This window comes from Grampus griseus (genome assembly GCF_964374135.1).
Source record: "Grampus griseus genome assembly, chromosome: 11".
NCBI lineage: Eukaryota > Metazoa > Chordata > Mammalia > Artiodactyla > Delphinidae > Grampus > Grampus griseus.
Genome location: NC_139005.1, coordinates 25,677,442 through 25,696,477, shown reverse-complemented (window position 1 = coordinate 25,696,477; position 19,036 = coordinate 25,677,442). Strand labels below are relative to the sequence as shown.

The 19,036-nt window shown below is 37.9% G+C and overlaps 2 protein-coding genes across 2 annotated transcripts in view; both read left to right on the top strand.

The window, feature by feature from the left end:
* The first annotated feature begins 48 nt into the window (after positions 1–48).
* The window catches only part of AMN1 (antagonist of mitotic exit network 1 homolog), a 64,823-nt gene continuing 45,835 nt past the window's right edge, over positions 49–19,036 (top strand). Inside the window, exon 1 of the mRNA XM_082666469.1 lies at positions 49–185. Coding sequence (XP_082522595.1) covers positions 148–185 — 38 coding nt within the window. The 5' untranslated portion in view covers positions 49–147. The remainder of the gene's footprint in view (positions 186–19,036) is intronic.
* On the top strand, positions 12,864–13,306 carry LOC309830044 (small ribosomal subunit protein uS8-like). The gene has a single exon (XM_082666334.1). The coding sequence runs from the start codon at positions 12,885–12,887 to the stop codon at positions 13,275–13,277; it is 393 nt and encodes a 130-aa protein (XP_082522460.1). The 5' UTR covers positions 12,864–12,884; the 3' UTR covers positions 13,278–13,306.

The following is a 19,036-nucleotide window of genomic DNA, read 5'->3' as shown; positions in this document are numbered from 1 at the left end:
CGCCAGCGCGCCCGCGCCTGGTCACCGGAAGAGGCGGGCGACGTCACAAGGGCCTACGCGTCTTGTCGGGGCTGGAGTTGACAGACGGTCTCTGGCTGGATTTCGACGGCCCCGGGACCGCGGAAGAGGCTTCCGAGGGCGGCCGCGATGCCGAGCCAGCAGCGCGTCAGTCAGCTCCTGGATCTGTGAGTCCGCCCCGGCCCGCCTCCCTGTCGCCCCGCCCCGGCGCCGCCCGCGCCCGCCGCCCCGCGCGGCTTCCCTTCCCCGCCCCCTTCTTGCCTCCCTCCGAGGAGGCCCCGCGGGTGTTTCTAGACCTGGGTAGATGATTTTGTCTTCTCGCTGAGGACCGTCGTACCAGGGGGCTGCCCGGCAGGCTTGCCCCTCTGGCCCCCGATAGATGTCCTATCAGTCAGCCTTGACAGCTCCACGCCCGGGCGGTTCCTGGCAGCGGCCTGTCTCTGACGGGAGCTGAAAGCCTTGGTAAAACAAAACAAAACAAAAAACAAAACACTGGATGGGGCTCTCAAAAGCCTTCAGCAAAGTTCCACCCAGTTACTGTAACAGAGATAAATATTGATTCTTTGACATAGCGCTCAAATCCTTGATTGTGCTTGCTGGGTTCAGCTCCCGGTTTTGCTATTATTCTCCAGTTGTGTGACTATAGGAGAGTAATTTCACCTCTCTGGGCCCTAGTTCTTGATCTACAAAATTAGTATAATAACAGTACCTATCTCATGGCGTTGTAGTGAGCAATAAACTTAACATATTTAAATCCTTAGAAGGCTACCTAGTATTAAAAGGATTAACCTCCTTATTACTTAACAGCTAGACTAACACCTAGTATTAAAAGGATTAACCTCCTAATTAAAAGGATTAATTAATTAAAATAAATTTTTTTACTTGATATGAATATTTTATTGAGGGAGAAACCAGAAGCACAGAGGCATGTAGTTACAGGATGGCTTATAAAGTGAGCGCGGGGAAGTTGTTTAACCTTTACAATGGTTATTACGTTGGGAGTTTACAGACAGCAGGGGATTGGTTAAAAGTGATTATCTTACGCTATTTTAAGAAGACAATTTACGTTGATTATTAGAGGCATTTACAAGGAATAACCTGTTAAGTGTCACTTATGTTCATGATATAAACTAGATTTGGTTTCGCTTATGCGGTCTAACTGCCTTGGTCAGCTTGGGGGATTTTCAAGCCTGGTCTCCATTTATTTTATTTAAAAAGTCTCCGACTTTTGGTCTTTCTCTCGACAAGCTGAGAGTGTGAACCAATATGGTGTTACTCTCACTACCCCTTTGATGTAGTCCTTGGCATGGATGGTCATGTAGTTGCTGTTACCGGCAGTTACATAGTCACCCTGAATACGGTCAGTGGGATCATTGAGTTCTTCCAGTTGTCTAATCCTGATGGATAACATATGATGTGTGAGTAGTCGCTGAAAGACATTTAAACTCTTGAGAGGATACAAGGCACTAGGGAGGTTAATATAATGACTATGAGGGGAATAGTAGTCAAGGATTGAAAGATTCCCCAGAAAAGAGAGTCCCAGGAGCCATGATTTAACCAACTAAATAATCAAGGGAAGAAGCGTTGCCTATTTGATTAAAGACTGGCATCTGATCTTTAAGATCTTTTTGATATATTAACATAGAAACAACATTTTTTTTTTTACCAGTTACAGTACATGCACTTCTGTCTTGGGTGGTTAGGGTGTCTAAGGCTATGCAGTTGTCTAAAATAACTCTGGCTAAAGAATTTACAAATTCTTGCTGTAACTGTAGAGATTTTGCAGAGGATAAGGTCTCTCCCAATGAAGTTTAAGTGCAGTCTTTTGTTGGTGTCTTTTCCAATAAACTGAGTCTCTGGGTTCTAATATATGGGGCACATTGTCTTCTTTGGAAGCAGATCACAGAAAGCTTTATGGACCTGTGGAAATAAGCCTTTCAATATTGCATTAGTGCCTTATAGTACTGAACTATGTCATGATTACTTAGGATGGGATGAACATGAGGATGTCTTATTTTAGGAGGCAGTGCTATAGGTAAGCTTCCATCTAAGTAGGCTTCTATATGGTGTGAGCAATCAAGTATTCAATAAGAAGCATTTCTATGGAAACAAAAAAAGGCAAAGATTAAAGATTAGTTGGAACAAATTATAAATGTAGTTGTTGAGTCTAGAGAGCAGCCCGTCGAGAAAATTTTGGGAATTGAGCTCGGATTTTTAGATGAAGGTGGAATGAAGGTGGCAGTTTCAAACTGACAGATTTTCCTGGTTTGCAGTTTGAATGTCTTTGATGATGTCATCAGGTGTTCTGCTGAGCTCTGAGTGGCCTACATAGAAGTAGGTATGAAGGTTGTCTTGTCTATACGTGATCTGTTGTGACTTCTCTGAAGTCTATATCAAGACTGATAGCTTTAGCTTGTAGGGTTTGAGGAAAAGGACAGTTTTAGTTTTTATTTCAAGTCAGAAGGGTAGGAGAAAATTGAAAATATTAGTTTGGAGAGTCATAGCCAGATATTGGAGAAAACTAGAAGAGTTCAGGACCCAGTCCAGTTTACAGTTAGATACAAAACCTCAAAGACAATAAACAGGACTCGAATTTGATTATGAATATGCCAAAGTTTTCTGTTTAAACATAATTTTTCTCTCTGTAGTCACCTCATTTTTACCAAAGATAATCATAAGTAATTTGTTTGTAAAATAAGTCTAGTCTTTTTAAACTTGGCTTGTTATTTACATAAGTGCAGCAGGAACAGTGATTTTATGCACATTCTCAAATACGATACTCCAGTCAAAGCTTTGGTAATATCCAAGGGGCTTTACTGGCTCCATAAAGTCAACTTTAGATCCTTAAAACTGTCTTAATAAGTAAACTCAGGTTAGATCTTTAAAAGCCTCTTTATGCTAAGAAGGCAAGCCAAGGACTTGTCCAGTTGTGTCCTGTTACAAAGAGAACAGGTTCTTATTGAATTTATTCAAAGATCTATATTGCCATGAAAATAAGAATACTCAGTAAGGGTTGTTTTTTTTTTTTTTTGTAATTTGTTTGTTTTAATTCTGAAGGGATCGGGTAAGGAGAAAAAGTAAATGTTTCATTTTTGCTTTTAAAAGTATACTTTGGGCTTCCCTGGTGGTGCAGTGGTGGAGAGTCCGCCTGCCGATGCAGGGGACACGGGTTCATGCCCCGGTCCGGGAAGGTCCCACATGCCACGGAGCAGCTGGACCCGTGAGCCATGGCCGCTGAGCCTGCGCGTCCGGAGCCTGTGCTCCGCAACGGGAGAGGCCACAACAGTGAGAGGCCCACGTACCGCAAAAAAAAAAAAAAAAAAGTATACTTTACCAAATTGTTTTAAGTTTAGATAGCTTAGAAGGAGAGGGAAAAAAGCGTTCTTTAAATCTGGAAAACAAGCATTGAAGAACTGACAGTGTTTCAAACAAAGTCATAAAAGTTATAATTATTTTCATCAGTTCATTTGGTCCCATGTAATTAATCCTTGTTTTGCTTGATCTTGGGTTAGCAGTTTTATGAGTTAAGCAGCTTCTCCATTAGAGTTCTAGAAGTTCTTACTCAGTTTAGTGGTATGAGCTTAAAGTTATCAGAAACCTGTATTCCAGAGTACTTGTCAGGGTCCTTTCCATGAATCTCCATAAAGACAAAGCATTTTGGCCTGTAGTTGATTGTAAATGCTTTACTGTGAAGCAAAACTTAGTTACCTATTCAGCCAAAGTGACAACTAAAAGATTTCAAAAGCAAATACAGAAAGTCACATAGTTCTAAAAGACAAAACAAAACCAAAAAAACCTTACCTATTGTAATGTTGTAAAGATTCAGTTTTCCTAAGTAGTTAGGTAACATGAAGCACAGGAAATTATTTTGCTAAGACACAGAATCTTTAGTTCCTAGACAGTTTATACAAAAGGTAAAGAAAAACCTTTTATAATACAGTAAGTCTCCTACATACAAACAAGTTCTGTTCCGAGAACACGTTTGTAAGTCCAATTTGTTCATAAGTCCAACAGAGTTAGCCTAGGCACCCAACTAACACAATCGGCTGTATACTGCTGCTTTTACGCTTACTTCCGGACATCCTGGGCTTGAAATAAAGATACTGTACTACTGTACTCTATACAGTACTGTACAGTGAAGTACGCAAAAACACAACCCTTGTAGAGGATGCACACATGTGACTATGTATGCCAGACACGTGAACTAACTTATGTGATTGCACATGCAAATGCACGTTCGCATCTTTGAAAGTTTGCAACTTGAGGGTTCATATGTAGGGGACTTACTGTATCTTATTAAGAGCAGACCAATAATTAAAGAAACTTTGTGCTTTTAACACAGAGGGTAAAAACGTTCTAGTTTGTTTCAGTTTATTATTGAGCTCATTTTTTAAAACCCTTATAAATAATTTTAGCTAACTTTGACCTTCCAACATAAAATTTCTAAACAAGCACTTTCTATATCCATTTAGAGTTTGTGTTATTCCTTTTCTCTTTCTCATTCTGGAATGAACAGTAATTTTACTTTACAAAATTGCTGTACAAAATTACTTTCTTTTTTCCATAACAAAAATACAACCTATATTCTTTGCATGCTCTTCTTCTAAAATTACATCCCATTTTCCTCTCATACTTTGTGTACAAAGTTGTTTTCTTTCTTTCTTGTTTCTAGTATTTTTTTATATATTGATTATAAATTTTAACCTTTATTAACATTTATTTTCCAGTGAAAACTAGGAAGCATGCAGTTGTGAACTGTCATAATAGCAGCATCCTATAGTAGATTAGCAAATTCATGAATACATAATTACAAAAAATTATATTTTTTAGAGACGTTTTCTCACAGTACAATTTTTTCTTACAGTTTTGTGGAGCTATAATTGACATACAGCACTGTGTAAGTCTGAAATATACAGCATAATGACTTACATACACAATAAGTTTAGTGAACATCTATTGTTTTATACAGATACAAAATTAAAGAAATAGAAAAAAGGGGTTTTTTCTTATGATAACTCTTAGAAATTATTCTCATAACAGCTTTCATATGTAACATACAGCAGGGTTAATTATATTTATCATGTTGTGCATTATATCCCTAGTACTTATTTATCTTATAACTGGAAGTTTGTAGCTTTTGACTGCCTTCATCCAATTCCCCCTGCCTCTGGTAACCACAAATCTGATCTCTTTTTCTATGAATTTGTTTGCTGTTTGTTTTTGAAGTATAATTAGTCTACAACACTATGTTAGTTACTGTTACACAACATAGTGATTCAGTATTTCTATACATTTCAAAATGATAACCATGATAAATCTAGTTACAGTGTCACCATATAAAGATATTATATAGTTGTTGACTATATTCGCCACACTGTACATTTCATACCCATGACTCATTTATTTTGCTGCTGGAAGTTTTGTACCTCTTAATCTTCCTCACCTATGTTTTTTCTGCCCCCCATCCCCTCCCCTCTGGCAACCAGCTCTTTGTTCTCTGTATCTGTAACTATTTCTGTTTTGTTTGTTCAGTTTTGTTTTTTAGATTCCACATATAAGTGAAATCATACAGTATTTGTCTTTCTCTGTCTGACTTACTTCACTTAGGATAATGCCCTGTAGGTCCATCCATATTGTTGCAAATGGCTAGATTTCATTCTTTTTAATGGCTGAGTAATATTCCATTTTAAAATATATATCACGTCTTCTTTATCCATTCATCTGTTGATGGGTGCTTAGGTCGCGTCCATGTCTTGGCTATTGTAAGTAATGCTGCAGTAAACATAGGGGTGCATATATCTTTTTGAATTAGTGTTTTTGTTTTCTGTGGATAATTACCCAGCAGTGGAATTGCTGGATCATATGGTAGTTCTATTTTTAATTTCTTAAGGAATCTCCATACTGTTTTGCATAGTGGCTGCACCAATTTACATTCTCACCAATAGTGCACAAGGGTTCCCTTTTCTCCACGTCCTTGCCTACACTTGTTATTTGTTGTTTTTTGATAATAGCCATTCTGACAGGTGTGAAGTGATATCTCTGTGGTTTTGATTTGCATTTCCCTGATGATTAGTGATATTGAACATCTTTTCATGTACCTGTTGGCTGTCTGTGTGTCTTCTTTGGAAAAATATCTATTCAGTTCCACTGCTCATTTTTTAATCAAGTTGTTTGTTTTTTTTAATGTTGAATTGTATGAGTTCTTTGTATATTTTGGATATTAACCCCATATCAGATATACTGTTTGCAAATATCTTTATATTCAGTAGATGGCCTTTTTGTTTTGTTGATTGTTTCCTTTGCTGTGCAAAAGCTTTTTAGTACTTTTTTTTTTAATGTATATAGTCCCACTTGTTTATTTTTGCTTTTGTTTTCCTTGCCTGAGGAGACGTACCCTAAAATATTGCTAAGACCAATGTCAGAGAGCATACTGCCTATGTTTTCTTCCAGGAATTTTATGGTTTCAGGTCTTACGTTCAAGTCGCTAATCCATTTTTTGTTGTTGTTGCATTGGGTCTTCGTTGCTGGGCACGGGCTTTCTCTAATTGCGGTGAGTTGGGGCTACTCTTCATTGTGGTGCCACGAGCTTCTCATTGCGGTGGCTTCTCTTGTTGCAGAGCACAGGCTCTAGGTGGACAGGCTCTAGAGCACAGGCTCAGTAGTTGTGGTGCACAGGCTTAGTTGCTTCACAGCATGTGGGATCTTCCTGGACCAGGGCTCGAAACTGTGTCCCCTGCATTGGCAGGCAGATTCTTAACCACTGTGCTACCAGGGAAGCCCCTCTAATCCATTTTGAGTTGATTTTTATGTATGGTGTGAGAAAATGTTCTAATTTCATTCCTTTACATGTAGCTTCCAGTTTTCCCAGGAACACTTACTGGAGAGACTGTCTTTTCCCCATTGTATATTGTTGCTTCCTTTGTCATAGATTAATTGACCAGAAATGTATATTTCTGGGCTGTCTATTCTGTTCCATTAATCTATACTTCTGTTTTTGTGCCAGTATCATACTCTTCTGATTTCTGTAGCTTTGTAGTGTAGTTTGAAATCAGGAAGCATGATACCTCCATCTGTGACCTTCTTACTCAAGATTATTTTGGATATTGGAGGGTCTTTTGTGTTTCCATACAAAATTTAAGATTATTTTTTCTAGTTCTGTGAAGAATGCCATTGGTATTTTGATAGGGATTGCCTTGAGTAGTATGGTCATTTTAACATTTTTAATTCTTTCAATTCATGAACACAGTGTATCTTTCCATCTATTTGTATCGTCTCCAATTTCTTTCATCAGTGCCTTATAGTTTTCTGAGTACAGATCTTTTACCCCCTTAGTTATATTTATTCCTAGGTATTTTATTCTTTTTGATGCAGTTGTAAATGGGATTGTTTTCTTAATTTCTCTGTCTGATAGTTCATTGTTAGTATACAGAAATGCAACAGATTTCTGTATATTTATTTGTATCTTGCAACCTTACTGAATTCATTGATGAATTATGGTAGGATTTTGGACAGTGTCTTTTGGATTTTCTATGTGTAGTATCATGTCATCTGCAAACAGTGATGGTTTTACTTCTTCCTTTCTGATTTGGATTCCTTTAATTTCTTTTTCTTGTCTGATTGCTGTGGCTAGGACTTCCAATACTATAGAAGTGGTAAGAGTGAGCATCCTTGTCTTGTTTCTTATCTTAGAGGAGATGCCTTCAGCTTTTCACTGTTGAGTATGATGTTAGATGTGGGCTTGTCATATATGGCCTTTATTATGTTGAGGTATATTTCCTCTGTACCCACTTTGTTGAGAGTTTTTTGTCATAAATCGTTGTTGGATTTTGTCAGAAGCTTTTTCTGCATCTATTGAGATGATATGATTTTCTTCTTCAATTTGTTAATGTGGCGTATCACATTAATTGCTTTGTGGATATTGAAACATTCAAGGATGAGATTGGTTCAATCCCATCCCTGAGTTAAATCCGCATTGATCATAGTGTATGACCCTTTTCATGTACTGCTGAATTCAGCTTGCTAATTTTTTTTTTTTTTTTGTGGTACACGGGCCTCTCACTGTTGTGGCCTCTCCCATTGTGGAGCACAGGCTCTGGACACGCAGGCTCAGCGGCCATGGCTCACGGGCCCAGCTGCTCCGCGGCATGTGGGATCCTCCTGGACCGGGGCACAAACCCGTGTCCCCTGCATCGGCAGGCGGACTCTCAACACTGAGCCACCAGGGAAGCCCAGCTTGCTAATATTTTGTTGAGGATTTTTGTGTTTATGTTCATCAGTGATATTGGCCTGTAATTTTCTTTTTTTTGTGATATCTTTGTCTGGTTTGAGTATCAGAGTGATGCTGGCTTCACAGAATGAGTTTGGAAGCATTCCTCATTCTGCAATTTTTTGGAATAATTTGAGAAGGACAGGTGCTAACTTTTTTCTAAATGTTTGGTAGAATTCACCTGTAAAGCCATCTGGTCCTGAACTTTTGGGAGGTTTTTAAGTTGCTGATTCAACTTCATTCACATTCATAATTGACCTGTTCATATTTTCGATAGTACGGTTTTTTAATCTGGCAAAAGACATGTTTATTATAACCCCAAGTAGCTTTTATCTGTAAAAATTAAGAAGCCAAAAACTTATGATAAATTTATGTTTAGCAATTAATGTTTCAGTATATTATCTTATTTGGAAATGATTTAGATAGGATATAATAGATAATGAATATCCATCATTTAAGTTAACTTAGTATAAACTTTTATCTTATATCTATTTAATTTACTTGTTTTTAGTAAATATGCTTGGATTAAACATTAAACAGCTAATCATCATCTTATATTGTTTTTCTTGCTGCCAAATTTTATAATATAGAGATAGCACGAGCTTATTTTACTAGTAAACCTCGGTAGAAATGTTTGTATATTTGCATTATATTTAATGTTGACAACCCTATTTTATTAAACCAACACATTTAAAGTAGCTTTTATTTACCAAATATCATTCCAGATCACACCAACTTGAAAAGCATTTGGATTAGTTTCTATATTTCTGAGAGTTTTAAGAGCACTTAATTTATATAAGTGCTTATTTTCCTTTAAGCAGATTAAATAGAGCTCTTTAAAAAATATCACAGACCATACATGAATTCGTGTATACATAAATATATAGACAGACACAAACAGAGATTGTATAACTTTCATTTTTAAATTTTAACCATGTGTCAGGTACAGTAATATAAAACTCAAAAGAATAGCTGGATCCAAATTATTTCTGGCAGATGTAATAAATTAAGGTTACCTGCTGATGGCTAGAGCTTTCTACCAAAATTTTTTTGGTAAATTTTTTTCTGTGTGCTGTAAGGATTCTTTTAGAGAAGCTGTTTTTGGAGTCATTTTGTCTTTTAGAAGCTTTTGCCTACCATCATTTCTGAGAAATTTGGAACATTCTCTTTTTAAGGGTGTCCCTAAGGTGGACTATCTTATCTAAATTAAAGGTTCCCCAAAGTGGCCACTGCAATTCCAGTCATCCTTCATAAAGTTCACCCATTTTTCCAAAAGGCACAAGATCCTGGTCTGTGATTTGGACCAGGTGGAACCCATCTTCACCTTAGATTCTCCAGGACATCTTAACTCTGAGGGGTCCTGTTTTTGAACAGCTGTTCTGAAACACAGGGAATTACACTCCCGCCCCTTTTTGAACAGAATAGGGTGACTTATCAAAAAGTTTCAACAATAGTTGCTCAATAAAATTGGAGAGCTCAACACGAAAGGGAGTGAAGCTTGGATTCAAGAGAGGTGTACTGTGAAACTTCTTGGTCAGTGAGAAAACAGTGAGCATAATGGGCTCCATGAGTACTGGCACTTGTTTACTCACCAGCCTCTTGACTAATCAGGGATCTTCTGTAGGTCCCACTTCTGACACCAAAAACTGTCAAAAGAAAATTCAGAGAGATTTATTTGATACGAATATTTTATTGAGTGACAAATAAGCTATTTGTGAACAGAGAGACTTCAAACTGAAAGTGGTTAGAAGCTCAGAGGCATGTAGTTACAGGATGGTTTTTAAAGTGAGAATGAGGAAGTTGTTTAACATTTACGATGATTGGTTGTTACAGTGGGAGTTTACAGATGACAGGAGACTGGTTAAAAGTGTTTATCTTATACTATTTTAGAAGATGATTTAAGTTCTGCTTATTGTTATCAGAGGCATATACAAGAAATAATGTTACCTTTTGCTTAAGTTCATGAAATAAGCTATCAATAGATTAAGTTTAACTTATGCAGCCTAACTGGTTTTGTTTGCTTGGAGGATTTTCAAGCTTGGTCTCCATTTTATTTTACTTTAACACTAGCAAATAATAAACACTACTAAACGTTAGTTATTGTTATTATTAGTTATTTCACACCAGAAATTGTGCTGAAAATTGCAGTTATAATGGCAATTGCTTCTCTCCAGGAGCTTTCAGTCCATTATTATTCCCATGTAAAAAAGTTACGGCTAAGGAGAACAATCACTATAATCTACTGAGTGCCTTCTAAAACAGTAGGATTTGACATTTGCATTATATCTCATAAACTTCTGGCCCTCGGTCCACAGTCAATTTTCATAAAAGGGAAATCTGTTGATTCTCCTTTGTTGATTCTCAGACTTGTGTAGAGTCCTGAGAAAAGTATCTTTACTTTAGTTCTTGGTGAAACTTTTACACCTCATCCAAACAGAATATCCTTTCTGTTAGTAAAGACAGAGTAAGTTAAGGGTGCAAGTTAGGAAAACAGACTACATGGGTTCTATACATACACCTACCATTTACTAGTTATACAACCTTGAGCAAATGTTTCAACTTATCTGGGATTCAGTTTTCTCCTCTGTAAATGGAAGATGATGATATTATTACCTACCTTACTGAACTGCTGTGAAGATTAAAAGCCAGTACATGTAAATTCCATAAAACAGTGCTTGGCACATAGTAAGTATTCATTTATGTTAGTTATTAATGTTATATCATTCCTACCATGGAAAGCACTGTAACAAGGAATATGTTACCTAAGACCTGACCTTTTTTCCTAAGGCCTAGCTTAATTCCTACTCTTAGTTCCAATCTCTATTCTAAGGCTCCGTGAGGGTTCCATGCAAATGATCCTATGAACTCCTGGGGCCAGAATCAAGTCTTTTGTCTCTTTGTACCCACAGTTCCTTATTTTTAGGAGTTACTATTCAGTTAAGCATGTATATAAAGAGGACATGTGGCATATGAAGCACTATGCTGATGATTGTTGGAAATAACTAGCATAAAAGAGGTATAGTCTTATGGGACTAGCACAAGACAAGTATATGAATAAATATAATCTAAGTATAATAATACCACAAAAGCTGGATTTACAAATGGGAGGAAATGCGTTCAAGTGGGAGTACAGGAATTTCCCTGGTGGCACAGTGGTTGAGAATCTGCCTGCCAATGCAGGGGACACGAGTTCGATCCCTGGTCCGGGAAGATCTCATATGCTGTGGAGCAACTAAGCCTCTGCGCCACAACTATTGAGCCTGTGCTGTAGAGCCCACAAGCCACAACTACTGAGCCTGCATGCCACGACTACTGAAGCCTATGCACCTAGAGCCCATGCTCTGCAACAAGAGAAGCCACCGCAATGAGAAGCCTGCACACCGCAACGAAGAGTAGCCCCTGCTCGCCACAACTAGAGAAAGCCCACGTGCAGCAACGAAGACCCAATGCAGCCAAAAATAAATAAATAAATTTAATTTTAAAAAAAGAGTATAATAATAAGAACAAAGGCTTGATGAACAGGAAAGTTAGAAATACATGAGAAGACCAGAAAATAGTATTTCTACTTGGCTGGAGAATACAATATGAATAGTGTAATAGTAAGACATAAAGCCAGATAATTAGGATCAGAACCTTGGCCACCACAATGAAATAAGTGTTTAATTCTGTAACATGGGAAGCTATCAAAGGTTTTGGAACTGCTGGGAGCAGAGGGAGAGTTGAATTAGGGAGCAGTTAAGAATAAGAAGACAGGAAACTGTTTTAAAATTTTGGAAAAGAGTAAGGAGAGCCCAAACTAGGAGACATATGTGAAGATGTTCTTGCAGAATTCATTCTGGTAAAAGAAAATTGGAATGTCCATCACTGGGAGAGGTGCCATGGAATGTTATTCAGCTATTAGAAAAGTAAAGAGTAAATGTGTATATATTCACATGGATGGAACTTGAAAACATAGTGCTTAGTGAAAAAAGAGGAAACAAGAATATATTAAGAAAAATTATCCAAAAATTGGAATTAAAGCAAAAAGATGACCATATGACCTTCATTGTCATACTAAAGTGTTGTCTCCCATGTAAAGGTCCACATTTAGGATAATATTTTCTAACCTTTCTTGGGATGAGATATGGTCAGGCTGGCAGTTGTTCAGCAAGCTGTTTCTGGGTTACCTTGGGTTTCTGTTACTTTGGTAACAAGCTTGGTTCAGAATAGCAGTCAACTGTTTTACTAAGTGCACTGTTAAGTCCACAGGAATGGGACTTCTCCGTGACGGAAAACTGCTTGGTTTACATCCTTGCATAAGTTCTTAACCTCTTCACTGGACCAGCACTTTGAGTAGCACTGCCTTGGAGAATCCTTTGGATCTGTGATATGGTGAACAATTTTGAATAAGGGGAGCAAGGAAAGGCAAAAATTAAAAATTACTGTAAAGTTTTTAGCTTCATTGACCAGGAGGATGGTGATATCGTTAGATAATTGTGGAGGAGTAAGTATCTTTTCAGGAAAATTAATCAGAACATCCAGTTGAAATAGGCAGTTAGGAATATAATTTAAAACATTTTTAATTCAACTTTTCTTTCCACCATCTTTCCATGCCACCATAATGGTACACATGAATGTCCTGGCTGATGCTCTCAAGAGTATCAACAATGCCGAAAAGAGAGGCAAATGCCAGGTTCTTATTAGGCCATGCTCCAAAGTCATCATCATGTTTCTCACTGTGATGATGAAGCATGGTTACGTTGGCGAATTTGAAATCATCGATGATCACAGGGCTGGGAAAATTGTTGTGAACCTCACAGGCAGGATAAATAAGTGTGGAGTGATCAGCCCCAGGTTTGATGTGCAACTCAAAGATCTAGAAAAATGGCAGAATAACCTGTTCCCGTCCCATCAGTTTGGTTTCATTGTACTGACAACCTCAGCTGGTGTCATGGACCATGAAGAAGCAAGACGAAAACATACAGGAGGGAAAATCCTTGGATTCTTTTTCTAGGGATGTAATACATACGTGCAAATAAAATGCCTCAGAGGACAAAAACAAACAAACAAACAAAATTTTTTTAATTCAATTTATTTAAACTAAAAAAACCCGAACAATTAACCCATTTCTCCCACCCGCCACCTCCGAGAACCACCAATCTGTTTTCTGTAACTATGAACTTTTGTTTGGGGTTTTTTCGTTTTTGTTCTTAGACTTCACATATAAGAGAAGTCATATGGTATCTGTCTTTCTCTGTCTGACTTATTTCACTTAGCATAATGCTCTCTAGGTCCATCCATGTTGTTGCAAATGGCAAGATTTCATTCTTTTTTATGGCTGAATAATATTCCACAGTATATATACCACATCTTCTTTATACATTCATCCATTGATGGACACTTGGGTTATTTCCATATTTTGGCTACTGTAAATAACGTTGCAGTGAACATGGGAGTGCAGATATCTTTTCAAATTAGTGTTTTCATATTCTTTGGATAAATACCCAAAAGTGGAATTGCTGGATCATATGGTAGTTCTATTTTTAATTTTCTGAGGAACCTTTATACTGTTTTCCATAGCACCTACACCTATTTACATTCCCACCAACAATGCACAAAGATTCCCATTTCTCCACATCCTTGCCAACACTTGTTATTTGTTGTCTTTTTGATAATAGCCATTCTGACAGGTGTGAGGTGACATCTCATTGTGATTTTGATTTGCATTTTTCTGATGATTAGTGATATTGAGCATCTTTTCATGTATTGGTCATCTGTGTGTCTTCCTTGGAAAAATATAATTTTTAATTTGAAAGAGATATCAAGGAGTAAGTCTAAGATTAGGAGTAAACTTATAGATAGTAGGTGAAGCCATGGTTAAGTTTGAGGAAGAGGATATAGAGAGAAGAAAAGGAGACCAAAGACCAAATTTTATGCAACACTTACATTAGAAGCAGGCCATTTTGCCTGAATTCATTTCTTTGTTAGATTAATTTACTGTATAATTGATTGGCTAAATATTAATAAGTTGTTTCTTTTATCTATAAAATTTAGAGCAGTTCATATTGGGTGAGATATCTATTTCTCCTCCCACACCCATACCCTTTTTTTTTTTTTTACAGCTTTTGAAGATTTGTTTAGTTTTAGCTGACCACTTTTCATTTTTGGCTTGAGAACTGAGACCACCTATGTTAACCTTTGGGATTGAGAACTAAGATTGCTTATGTCAATATAACTTTTTGCTCCAGGAAATTTCTGCAGTCAGTTTATCTAAATAAACATTTGGTTATTAAGGTGAACATTTTGATTGTTAGGGTGAACATTATATTTATCAGGATAGATTATTCATGAGGCTTACTTCAAGACCCCATGTCCATCATTCTTAAACCATTACATCACAAATTTTGCCTAATCCTATCCCATTCCCCATCTTGGAGGGGGAGAACCCTCTTAAACTACTTGAGCTTTCACCCCCAAATCCTGAATGTACTCTTCCCTACCTTTCCCCTATTAAGACACTATCAAAACCCTGTTAAACCCTCACTGCAGCAAATTTAATAAACTTGCTTTGTTTGACCAACAGGCTTTTTGGATGGTCTTTGTGAGCCATTTAATAGTTCTCATAGCAGCATATTAAGAAATATTTAATTTGTTTCTGTCCCGGCTCTCTGCTAGTGCTGCTGTAGGGAACTGGAACAGAACGAGGAAACCCTTTATTCTGTGGAACACATTGCACAGCCTGAGCTCAGAGAAGAGACCAAGAACAAAATGAAAAAGACTGAGAGGAAGAGGGAGGTGGGGGGGGCTTCCCTGGTGGCGCAGTGGTTGAGAGTCTGCCTGCTGATGCAGGGGACATGGGTTCATGCCCCGGTCTGGGAAGATCCCACATGCCACAGAGCGGCTGGGCCCATGAGCCATGGCCGCTGAGCCTGCGCGTCCGGAGCCTGTGCTCTGCAACAGTGAGAGGCCCGCGTACCGCAAAAAAAAAAAAAAAAAAAGAGGGTGGGGGAGAAAAAAGGGTATTATCATGGAAAGAAGAAAACATTTAAAATATAGCTGAAATCTGTATAAAGGAAAATGTAAGAGGAGTGATTGTGGAATTTGATTTTTCTCTTCTTCAAGCTAAAATGTTTTTAGCTTGGTCTTGTTTTGCGAATGCTGGTAGAAGACTAAAGGCTTGGGTCTTGGGTCAGAGACCCTAAGGACTTTATTATTCATTGCACAACAAGCAGCATGAGCATTAGCATGTTTATGTCACTTCCCCTTGACCTCCAAGACACACGCCAGCAACACAGAAGGCCAAGCTGGATACCTACACAAAGGGCAGGTTGTGTTACAGGAGACAGACTCTGAATTTGGGGACTCTGCATTTTATAGCAAGCAGTAAGCAACCTCTTTGTTCTGGAGGGAGACATTATCTCACAGTGTTGCTCATTGTAAACACAACCCTGAGAGTGGCCCAGATAGAGTGTCAGGGCCTTATAATCTTGTCATTCCCAGCAAGAAAGGTAAGGCCATGAAAAACCTGTAGAGAACTGCCTTTCCCAACATTTCACCTTTTGGTCCTACCACCTTGGCTTCTGACAAATTGTCACATGAGTATGACGCTTCTTCATCACACTGATTCATTTAATCAGCAGAGGCTAAGACCAAATATATTCAATTTGTGTCATACAGCAATCAACTAAAGCTATTAATATCGCTCCCAAAAGGAGGATGAGGCCAACTGGCAATATTGACTTCAGCTATGACTCCAGAGTCCCAGAGTCAGGCAACTGTGACTAAATCCCAGGGGAGACCAGTAGGTTTTATTTCAGAAATCCAAGATGTAGTGTAAGCCCAGGATATTCTCCATTATGGCCTGCACAAGGAAATTTAAGTTTACCTGCTAATCTTTGGTGCTGTTATCTGTAATTACAGGGACATATATAATAGATGGGCCAAGAAAGAAACCCAACTGAGAGATATTCCGTGGCCTGTTCTCTATAGACAAGCATATAAAACCAAGAGACACAGGTCACTCTAGTTTGGATTTATTGTTAAACTTGATTTGGATCACCATGACATTGTTTTGCATATATCACATGGGAAAGTGTCACTGAGTAGTTGCAGCCTTGATTGTTAACACGTAGCTCAAGATCACTTGGACATCAAGGAAAACATGCATTTGTATTTGTCATATTGAAACAAGTTGTGCTGGTCCATGTTTTTATACCCTTATGAAGAGAGGCTAGGCAAAGCAGAATAGTTCAAGGCCTTCCATATTTACATGAATTATTCAGTTATCATAGCACAAAGACAATGATGAGAAATCCAACAGTAGGTCAGATTGTCAGCTGCAGCGGCTGCTTGCCTCAGGTGGACCATATAATTGTTTTGCCAAGGTGCAATGCTGGATCTAGAGGTGGAAGGAAGCATTAGTTCCTCCCCTTCCTTAAGTACTTACTTCCCAGGGTCTAAAGTGTTCCCTCCCCAGGTTCTGGAGTTATTGCCATCCCTTATGATCATAAAATTGGTGTGCCCCATACCAGTGTAAATGATTTCACTTTTTTCCGATCATCTGCTACTCACAGTGGTCAACTGCAGGAGGGACAAGGGGATTTTTATTTTTGTTATTTTTTTAATTTATTTTTTTGTTACTTTTTAAAAATATCTTTATTGGAGTATAATTGCTTTACAATGTTGTGTTAGTTTCTGCTGTATAACAAAGTGAAAGAGCTATATGTATACATATATCCCCATACCCCTCCCTCTTGCGTCTCCCTCCCACCCCTCTACGTGGTCACAAATCACCGAGCTGATCTCCCCCCGTGCAATGAAGCTGCTTCCCACTAACTATCTGTTTTACATTTGGTAGTGTATATATGTCAGTGCTACTCTCTCACTTCATCCCAGCGTACCCTTCCCCCTCTCCATGTCCTCAAGTCCATTCTCTACATCTGCTTTATTCCTGTCCTGCCCCTAGGTTCTTCAGAACCATTTTTTTTTTTTTTAGATTCCACATATATGTGTTAGCATATGGTATTTGTTTTTCTCTTTCTGACTTACTTCACTCTGTATGACACACTCTAGGTCCATCCACCTCACTACAAATAACTCAATTTCCTTTCTTTTCATGGCTGAGTAATATTCCATTGTATATATGTGCCACATCTTCTTTATCTATTCATCTGTCAGTGGACACTTAGGTTGCTTCCATGTCCTGGCTATTGTAAATAGTGCTGCAATGAACATTGTGGTACATGACTCTTTTTCAATTATGGTTTTCTCAGGGTATATGCCCAGTAGTGGGATTGCTGGGTCATATGGTAGTTCTATTTTTAGTTTTTTAAGGAACCTCCATACTGTTCTCAATAGTGGCTGTATCAATTTACATTCCCACCAACAGTGCAAGAGGGTTCGCTTTTCTCCACACCGTTTCCAGCATTTATTGTTTGTAGATTTTTTGATGACGACCATTCTACCTGTGTGAGGTGATACCTCATTGTAGTTTTGATTTACGTTTCTCTAATGATTAGTGAGGTTGAGCATCCTTTCATGTGTTTGTTGGCAATCTGTATATCTTCATTGGAGAAATGTCTATTTAGATCTTCTGCCCATTTTTGGATTGGGTTGTTCATTGTTTTGATATTGAGCTGCATGAGCTGCTTGTATATTTTGGAGATTAATCCTTTGTCCATTGCTTCATTTGCAAATATTTTCTCCCATTCTGAGGACTGTCTTTTCGTCTTGTTTATGGTTTCCTTTGCTGTGCAAAAGCTTTGAAGTTTCATTAGGTCCCATTTGTTTCTTTTTGGTTTTATTTACATTACTCTAGGAGGTGGATCAAACAAGATCTTGCTGTGATTTATGTCAAAGAATGTTCTGCCTATGTTTTCCACTGAGAGTTTTATACTGTCTGGCATTTAGGTCTTTAATCCATTTCGAGTTTATTTTTGTGTATGGTGTTAGGGAGTGTTCTAATTTCATTCTTTTACATGTAGCTGTCCAGTTTTCCCAGCACCACTTATTGAAGAGGCTGTCTTTTCTCCATTGTGTACTCTTGCTGCCTTTATCAAAGATAAGGTGACCATATGTGCACGGGTTTATCTCTGGGCTTTCTATCCTGTTCCATTGATTGATATTTCTGTTTTTGTGCCAGTACCATACTGTCTTGATTACTCTAGATTTGTAATATACTTTGAAGCCAGGGAGCCTGAGTCCTTCAGCTCCGTTTTTCGTTGTCAAGATTGTTTTTGCTATTCGGGGTCTTTTGTGTTTCCATACAAATTGTGCAATTTTTTGTTCTAGTTCTGTGAAAAATCCCATTGGTAGTTTGATAGGGATTGTGTTGAATCTGTAGATTGCTTTGGGTAGAATAGTCATTATCACAGTGTTGATTCTTCCAATCCAAGAACATGGTATATCTTTCCGTCTGTTTATATCATCTTTAATTTCTTTCATCAGTGTCTTATAGTTTTCTGCATACAGGTCTTTTGTCTCCTTAGGTAGGTTTATTCCTAGGTATTTTATTCTTTTTGTTGCAATGGTAAATGGGAGTGTTTCCTTAATTTCTCTTTCAGGTTTTTCATCATTAGTGTATAGGAATGCAAGAGGTTTCTCTGCATTAATTTTGTATTCTGCTACTATACCAGATTCATTGATTAGCTCTAGTAGTTTTCTGGTAGCCTCTTTAGGATTCTCTATGAATAGTATCATGTCATCTGTAAACAATGACAGTTTTACTTCTTTTCCAATTTTGATTCCTTTTACTTCTCTTTCTTCTCTGATTGC